Source organism: Anoplophora glabripennis, unplaced genomic scaffold (genome assembly GCF_000390285.2).
Source record: "Anoplophora glabripennis isolate ALB-LARVAE unplaced genomic scaffold, Agla_2.0 scaffold1822, whole genome shotgun sequence".
Taxonomy (NCBI): Eukaryota; Metazoa; Arthropoda; class Insecta; order Coleoptera; family Cerambycidae; genus Anoplophora; species Anoplophora glabripennis.
Genome location: NW_019417895.1, coordinates 22,894 through 31,711, shown reverse-complemented (window position 1 = coordinate 31,711; position 8,818 = coordinate 22,894). Strand labels below are relative to the sequence as shown.

Here is an 8,818-nt window from a genome sequence, read left to right as displayed (position 1 = left end):
GCCTTTTTCGAGCTGATATTGAAAAAAGAAGAACACTTTCTCATGGCCACTTTTTGCCCTCTATCGAATGGCATATTCAGGGCCGTCATCAACTTCATTTTTTTAAATACGACCCTGTAAATTTTATTACATTTTTTAAAAGCCTTCATGATCCCCAATACTGTACTGCCTCAGCCCGAACCAGATTCAAACGTTTTGTCTCGAAAAATTCATCTTCAGTGCATAATTTTCTGAATTTTTGAAGTTCTTTTTTATGTTTTTTTGGAAAACCTGACATTGAAGAAAACAAAATCCAATTGTTTCCAGCACGATTCGGTTTTTTCATCCTATGCTTCTGCTCATCAACTTTTAATTAAATTAAAATTAAAGTTAATAACCCAAACCAGATTTCGGCCCCGATTCATACCGTTTGTTTGAGACAAATTTCTAATTAATTTTTTTGCAGTCTGTAATCACTTAAAAAACAGTTTTCTTCTAAACTACCCTTTTTCTTCTTCATCAATTTAAACATTATTTGCGGTAAAAATGCGAGAAAACCTCAAAAAAACTTTTTTCCATTTTAAGCATTATTATGAAGTGTTTAAACTCAAAAAACGTGACGCTTTAATTTTTTTCAAAAGTTTAACTGTTTGAAGCAAACGGTTTGCTAGATCGAGATCAAACTTCGCAGGGTTCTTCTGAGTATATCGAACTGTAAAAGTCATGCTTTTCGTAAATATTTCTAATTTAGCCGTCAAATTTCTAAAAAACCATAAATTACCTTTTTTTTCTGTTTTTTAAAATTCATGTAAATGTAAATTTATTCCAGTTTTCGAAACTGCCTTTCAATTCTCTGTACGACCATTTGTCGCCGAGATATCGATAATCGAAATTGAAGCTGAATAAACAAGCTACCTGGTTCAGCTACCTGGCTTAGCTGAAAAAATTTTCCATGGAAAAAATTTGCAAGATCTGGCAAGCCTATAGGTACATAGCATAGGCAACACCACGTCATAGAAAATATTTTAGGTTAATATAGTATTATATGTATTATACCTAGTATTAAGTACCTTTTGAAAATAATCGGGCAACCCATTTTCCAAGAATTTTGATATATTTCTTTTGTAAATCATGGTATAAACTTAATTTCCATATTTGCATTTTGTAAACTTTCTAAAAACTTAGGTCATAAAAAAATGTTAGATTAAAAAAATACCAAAGTTAATGGTAAATGAAGGAAGATAGGTAGTAAAAAACACATATATTTGTTAGTGAAATAGAGCCACCAATTTATTACAAAATAATTTGAGATACATTTAAAACTATTTTCTTTTTCAGTACTTTTTACCTTTAAACTTTCATACAAGCTTTCTTGTATAAATATAATTCATTGGTCAATATATCTGCTGAAACTATAATTTCAAGATTTATAAATTGGTATAAATTTGAAAATTTGTAAAAATGTGAATATAAATTATGTATATGTACCTAGGTATTTTTATTATAATTTATGGGGTTCTATTCTACTAAGTAATTACTATAAAGCACATCATCCATTTAAATATGTTACAAAATATTTATATAAAATACTTGTTAAAACAATATATAATACAAACAATAAGGTTTTATTTACCTATATATTTACAGGATATTTAAACAGAACAATACAGTTAGGAGTACGGTAATATTAGACAATTTAACACTTTCTCTCATTTATTATGCTTACATTATTGAATTTTGAATATATGATACCATAAGTGTAGTTTAATAATAATACCTATGTATTAATTTTTATAAAGAATTGGTCCGTTATTGTTCAAATTTATAACCATATTTGAAATGCAAATTTTGAAAATTTGAAAAAGAACTCAAAATATTTGTGTATATTTTATTGATATTTTAAACATATTTTTTATTTCTCTCTTTCAGATATAAAAAATATTTTATATTTATATTAGAGAAATCCACACCTAAGAAAAGAAAAATTTATACTTCACACCCTCACATTCCGTTTACTGATAAAATTATTAATATCTAATTAATTTGTGGATAAACTCAAAACTCAAAAGCTTGATCTTGAAAGTATTTCATTTAATTCTTGCAGCAGCAAGAAAAATATTTGACTTCCGCAAATTACAACAACTTTTGCCAAAAAATATCTCTTAAAAGCAATTTTCAAATTTTTGTTTAGTTTACAATCAGTACGAAAATTACCACTATGAATTTTATACCTCCATTAATAGCAAAGTTACCAATAGTTCTGATTTTATTTTGAAATACTCCATATTGATATTAACAGTGGATGTTTTTTTTTTTTTTAATTTTCAAAATAATCCATATACACACGGGTGTTCTATTTAAAAAATAATATATATTTCTTCCATAAAATCGGATACAGTTCATTAATGGAGTTGAAAAAAGGGAAAACTTTTTATTTTCCATTTTCATTCCTGTTAAAAAATTTTGCTTGTGTTCAACTGCACAGAAATTTAATTTTAAATCAGCCAGCATATACAGGTAGTCTTCTTGATATTAGAAATATAGTAACTGATTTTATCCTTAAAACTCAATCAATATATCAATAATATAATATTTTTTGATATATAGCAATAATTTTTTTTCGTGACAGTCTTATAATATACTCATTATACAAGTTCTCAAATTTCAGTTGATTCCTGAAATGCACAAATCAAAAATAAAGGGCAGATGTAGAATGAGATGGAAATACAGGCAGCAGGTAACCCATAGTTCTACACTTCACTACTTTGCCAATGCGCCAGGGCTCAAGTGAATTTGATTAACATGTACTTGCATTTCTTCAATTACAGAGTGATTCTAAAATATGTAGCCAAATTTGTACAGCGAGAGAGATCAAAATAGATTGTTTGGACTTAATTTACCTAACATAAATTTATTTATTACATTTAAGAGTAATTTGAAATAGAATATTCAAAAAGATAAATGAATATTGTCAATGAAAATCAGATATGTTTAACATTACCAGCAATGATACTGAAATAACCAGTAGTGACAAAAGAAACTGTAAAAATTGCTTCATTAAACTTATTGGCCAATAAAAGTCAATATGACGACATATGAATCTTTCTTGCACTACGAAAGGGTAAAGAAAGCAAATTCCTTCTTGGATTCTGTTTTGTTCGTATATTTTACAGAACTATCTCTAAAATATAAACCTTCAACATTATATGGTTTCATTATTGAAGTATGCTTATTTCGATCCACATATTTCAAGGAGTAAATATAGAAGTTTAAATACAATGCGGAACAGCCAAATGGAATAAATTCAGTAGCTCAATTATTGTGCATATTTATAAAAAGTTCCGAGACATGTCGAATTTAGATTCAGAAATGACATCCTGCAATGTAAAAATTTCATAATTAAATTCAACCCCCTTCGAGTGGCAGTTGCAACCCTAAAAATTTTAAATGGGAAGTAGGGGTTTGTGATTCCTCACTTAAAAGATCTTTTCATTCTCTATTCAGAAATGCTAAGGTTTTCATATTTATTGCAAAAATTAACGGTCTGCTTGACAAATTTGTTACAACAAACAAAAACATAAAAAAGTACAGCATTTTTTTCTTGCATGCTAGTAAACACAATTTCAGAGTTGTGTTAAAAATTATCGATTAAAAAGAAGACATAAACTTATCAAAATTGCTAATTAATTGACTGCAATATGTGTTTTATGTATTGTTTGAGTTTTGCTAACTGTAATAATTCCTAATCATGGTTTATTTAAGAGGAATGCATAAAATAACAATTATACAGATGGTTGGTTGCGGAGATAGAATGTAATCACAGTTCGAAGTTGCTCGCCTTTTTCAAGAAAAATTTCCTAATTCTCCACCTATATCCCAATGTACAATTAACAAAATTGAAAAGCAGTTTCGCAAAAATGGACGTGTAGGGCAGATAAAAAGAAGCTTTCAATACAATGAGTAACATTACCAAAATAGATGGACTGTTCGAGTTTGAAGAAAACCCAAATAGTTTAAATGGGTAAGCAACTTCAGCATTGAAACCATTCCTCGATTATTCGTGTATTAAAAAAAAAAAAAATGCATCCCTATAAACTGAACCCTACTCAGCAGCTTAATGAGGATGATTTTGATATAACATATTTTTGTGAACAAGATAACAATGTTATCCAACTAGAAAATGTTTTGTTTTCTGTTGAGTCTATTTGTACTCTTCACGGCCATGTTAATCGTTAAAACTGTTACTACTGGACTAATGAAAATCCTCACTGGATGAAAGAATTACATATGCAAAATCCTGAAAAGGTTCATGTTTGGGCGGAGATAATAATTGGAGACCATATCATTGGTCAGTTTTTCATTGATGGCAATTTGAATGGAGATAATTATATACAACAAAATAATGTCGTGCCAACTTTGCCAAACTTATATCCTGCTCAAGCAAACCTCCAAGTTCCAGCTGATGTCAAATGGTTCTAGCAGGATGAAGCACCACCATATTACTGAATCAATGTCTGGCAATACATCACCCTAACATTTCCTAATCGGTGGATAGGGAGGCAAGGATTGCTGGAATAGCCAGCACATTCTCCTGATCTCACATCCTTAGATTTCTTTCTATGTGGATATGTTAAAAATATGATATACAAAACTAAGCCATGTGATACAGCTGACTTGAGAAGAAAAATTAATGATTGCACCTCGGTCACGCCTCAGATGTTGGAAAACGTTAGAAAATATTTTTATTTACGATTAAGATACTGCCAGACCTTCAAACAACTCATTTTGAAAATCTCCAATGTTGAAATTGTGTTTGTTTTAGTTTGCTGTAAAAAATTTTGCCAAACAAACTTTTAATTTTTGCAATATGAAAACCATAGCACTTTTGAATATGGTAATGAAAAGCCCCTACTTCCTCCTTAAAAATTTAGTTTTTTTTTTATAAATATGCACAATAATTGAGATTATGAATTTATTGCTTTTAGATGTTTCGCACTGTATAATTGCCAAAACATTGCTAAAACAAATTTTGAACCTCTTTCTCTAGAAAGTATCAATGATTTTCTTACTAAAGCCGCTGATAATAAATATCTTGCAACAATGGTAAGATTTAAATAATTGTTTGAAAGTATTAAGAACAATCAATAATTTATTTCTTTAAGGTTGCAGTAATAATCGGAATAAAGGGTACTTGTCGGATTAATGAGATGTACTGCATGATTTGCAAGTTCTTAAAGCATATTTAGTAAATTTGTCCAACACCAAGACGAAATTTACAGTCACCAATAATTATAGCAAGTATATCAAAATCAAGTTGGTACATCAAGTCACTTCACATTACAACAAATTTTTTAAATTTAAATTTATCAATATGAAAACTGGATTAAATAAATTTGCCAAAATGAAAAAAGAAACTGCTATCTTTTTGCAATTACCAAACCCGGAAAAATATTTTGGGGACAACTTTCATATGAAATTTGGTTATAAAGTTTATCTAATTAGAAGCAAAAATTCATTCAGAAACTTACAAATATGTTAACCAGTGGCGCAGATACCAAGTGACAGTGCCACTAGGAGCTTCAGAGCATCAACATTTTTAAGGAAAACTAATCTTTTTCAGTTTGTTTATGGAATAAGTGGTGTTGGAGTTCTGATTTTTTAAATTTTAGAATGAAATTACGCAAGAGGTGTTGGAGTTCTAGTTTTTCAAATTTTAGAATGAACTTACACAGTTAAACAAATTTAAAAAACTATTCGTTTTACGAAAACTGTTTATGAGCATTTTTAATAAAAGCTTTTTAATTCTGAACAGGTACAAAATATCAAAATATTTTTGCCAATGATTTTTTAGACTTTTGATATATTAAATTGTATTTAAAATGATTTTAAAATTTAAAAAATCGTAATTCTAAAATGTTCCGTTATTTATTACTACAGTTGTATATTTCAAAATTGCCAATTTAATGATTCAAAAAACATGTTCGTTACTTTTGTATTATATTTTCACTACTATAGCATTAGTTTATTCATAAAATAATGCAAAACATTTGAAATAGTTTTGTCTAACCATAGATTTAACAGTATACTATGGATGGAATGTATAGAGAAAGAGACAGAGAGACAGAGAGAGAGAGAGGTAAGGTGCCAAGATGTAAAGTGAGATGAAACTATACCTTGTCCAACGAGAGAATGGACTTGCGCTGGAACGAAAACTCGTTTGTTTTGGGTCAGACTCCGCCTATTCAATCCCTGCCAAGGCGCGATTGGCTCAGTAGTTACCAGGGCCGGTGCCTTGCTTGACCCGATCCCTACCTGGCACCTGATACCTGATCCCAGTTTGTATTGAAGTGTAGCAAGTGACGGTGATTTTATTTAGTTACGAAATAAGTTACAAATCTTGTGGAATGCGAATAAGCGAATATATAATAGTGATTGAAGACAATTGTGAAAACTTAATAACATAATGGCTGCTGCGAGAGAGGAAATACCCCGATTATCGCCAATTAAGAAGAATAAAAGAGGCCAGGTAAATAAATAAATACTTATTATATGTGCTTTAAAACGTATATTATATTTACCAGTCAATAATTTAAATTTTATTTATAATTTCAGGTGGTGCATCAAAATCAAAAAGTAATTGTAGTAAAAAAAGACAATCCACAAATGTCTTACAAAGAGACGATTTTAGAGTTAACGAAACAAACGGGCATTGGAAAAAATACAGTGAAAAATATTATAGCGGAGTATAATAGAATCGGTCAGGTAAAAGAACCAAATTTAAAAAAAGCTCGCCTCTCTTTTAAAGAAAAGATCAATGAATTTGATAAGAATGCTATAAGGAGAAAAGTGCACGAATTCTATCGAAATAAGGAACTACCGACATTGAACAAAATTATGCAAGCAGTAAATGACGACGAAGACTTACCACAATTCAAGTGATCAACATTTCACAAATTGTTGCATGAATTGAATTTTGTTTTTGTTAAACGACAACGAAAGAGTTTCCTTACTGAGAAAGAGGACCTTATAATGTGGCGCAGAGATTACCTGCAAGCCATAAAAAGATACCGCGAAGAAGGTCGCTCTATTTATTACCTGGATGAAACCTGGGTTAACGCAGGGGATGTACGTGAGAAGATTTGGATAGACACGACGATTAAATCACACAGGGATGCGTTTCTCAGAGGCTTTTCAACGGGACCTGCTAATCCCAGTGGTAAAGGCAAACGCCTAATCGTATTGCATATTGGCAGCGCTGCTGGATTCATTCCTGGTGGTTTGCTATGTTTTCAGTCTAAAAAAAATACAGCAGATTATCATGACGAAATGAACGGAGACACATTTTTAGAATGGTTCCAAAAGGTTTTACCGATGTTGGATGATAATTGCATAATTGTCATGGACAATGCTCCGTATCATTCGGTAAAAATAGAAAAAATACCCAATACTTCGTGGAGAAAAAATAATATAATTGAGTGGCTACAAATTAAAGGGAAAGAAATCGACGAAACAATGGTGAAAGCAGAATTGTTGCGTATTGTTGCAGGAGAAAAGGAGAAATACAACAAATATGTGATTGATGAAACGGCCAAAGAACAGAATAAAACTGTGCTCAGACTTCCACCATATCATTGTGAACTAAACCCTATTGAAATGGTTTGGTCAATGGTCAAGGGATGCGTAAAAACAAACAATACATCTTTCAAATTACCAGAGGTGAAGAGATTGCTTCAAGGCGTTGCGCGAGTAACAGCCGAACATTGGAACAATTTTATTCGACACTCGGTATCGGAAGAACACAAATTTTGGGAAATTGACAACGTCGTTGACAGAATAATAGATGAGGTACAACCCATAATTATTAATGTGAACGGTGAAAGTGATTCTGATAGCAGCGGTACAGACTAGTTTTTTATGTTTTAAATAATAAAATGTTTTTTTAATTAATATTTTTACCTTTTCAATAATAAATGACTTATTTTAAACATATTTATAGTTTATTTTACATGACGCTGATAAATTGATTACACCTAATTAACTTACTACACTGAAGAAGCGCCTACGGCTAAAATTTAATGTAAATAGGTCCTGTGTAGCTCGCTATAGACTTCTCCCACTCTAATCGCCAAAGCGCGAAGCAAGTCCATTCTCTCGTTGGACAAGGTATAGTCTCCCGTCATGTGACTTGGGGAATTTGCAAGCTTAGCAAATGCAATTTGTTATATCCATTCTGTGATATTAAGTGTTAAGTGTTATTGCATATTTTACATATACATTTTACAGTAGTTTTTTTAATTATCGTGTTACTATCAAATAAGAGTCAATTTCATAATGAGAAATAGTTTCTTTTAGAATCAATGTCGCGCAATTTGTATTCTAGGTCATGTGACTTAGGGCAAATCATTGCCATTTTAGCAGATCATGTTGGAACAGCTACAATGCACTGAAAGTCGGTTTTAGCTCCATCCATAGTATACTGTCAAATCTATGTGTCTAACTTCGCAAATAATTAAGCTACAACATATACTAGAGACAAGTATTGAAATTTATTATTGAATTTGTTTTTTTTTAACAATACAAGAAAGTTATGATGAATTTTCTAGTCAGAGCCATTCAAAAGTCAGTAAAACAACAGACAGCCGACTTACTTTATTGGCACATGGAATTGTATGTATACATGAATGAAATGCACATTTGTGTTTAGTTTTTTTTTTTTTGAAAGAATATTTAAAAAACTCATTATAATAATGAATTTATTTTCAGTTATCATAATCTACTTATTATTTTTTTTATAAAATTTGACAAAAATTGTTTAGGAGTTTTTTTATTTAATATCTCC

General features: G+C 30.3%; 1 protein-coding gene across 1 annotated transcript; it reads left to right on the top strand.

Annotated features, from left to right (window-relative positions):
* The first annotated feature begins 1,891 nt into the window (after positions 1–1,891).
* LOC108916465 lies at positions 1,892–8,736 on the top strand. The gene has a single exon (XM_018722727.2). It carries the CDS (start codon positions 7,009–7,011, stop codon positions 7,885–7,887), a length of 879 nt encoding a protein of 292 aa, XP_018578243.1. The 5' UTR covers positions 1,892–7,008; the 3' UTR covers positions 7,888–8,736.
* Positions 8,737–8,818: the final 82 nt, after the last annotated feature.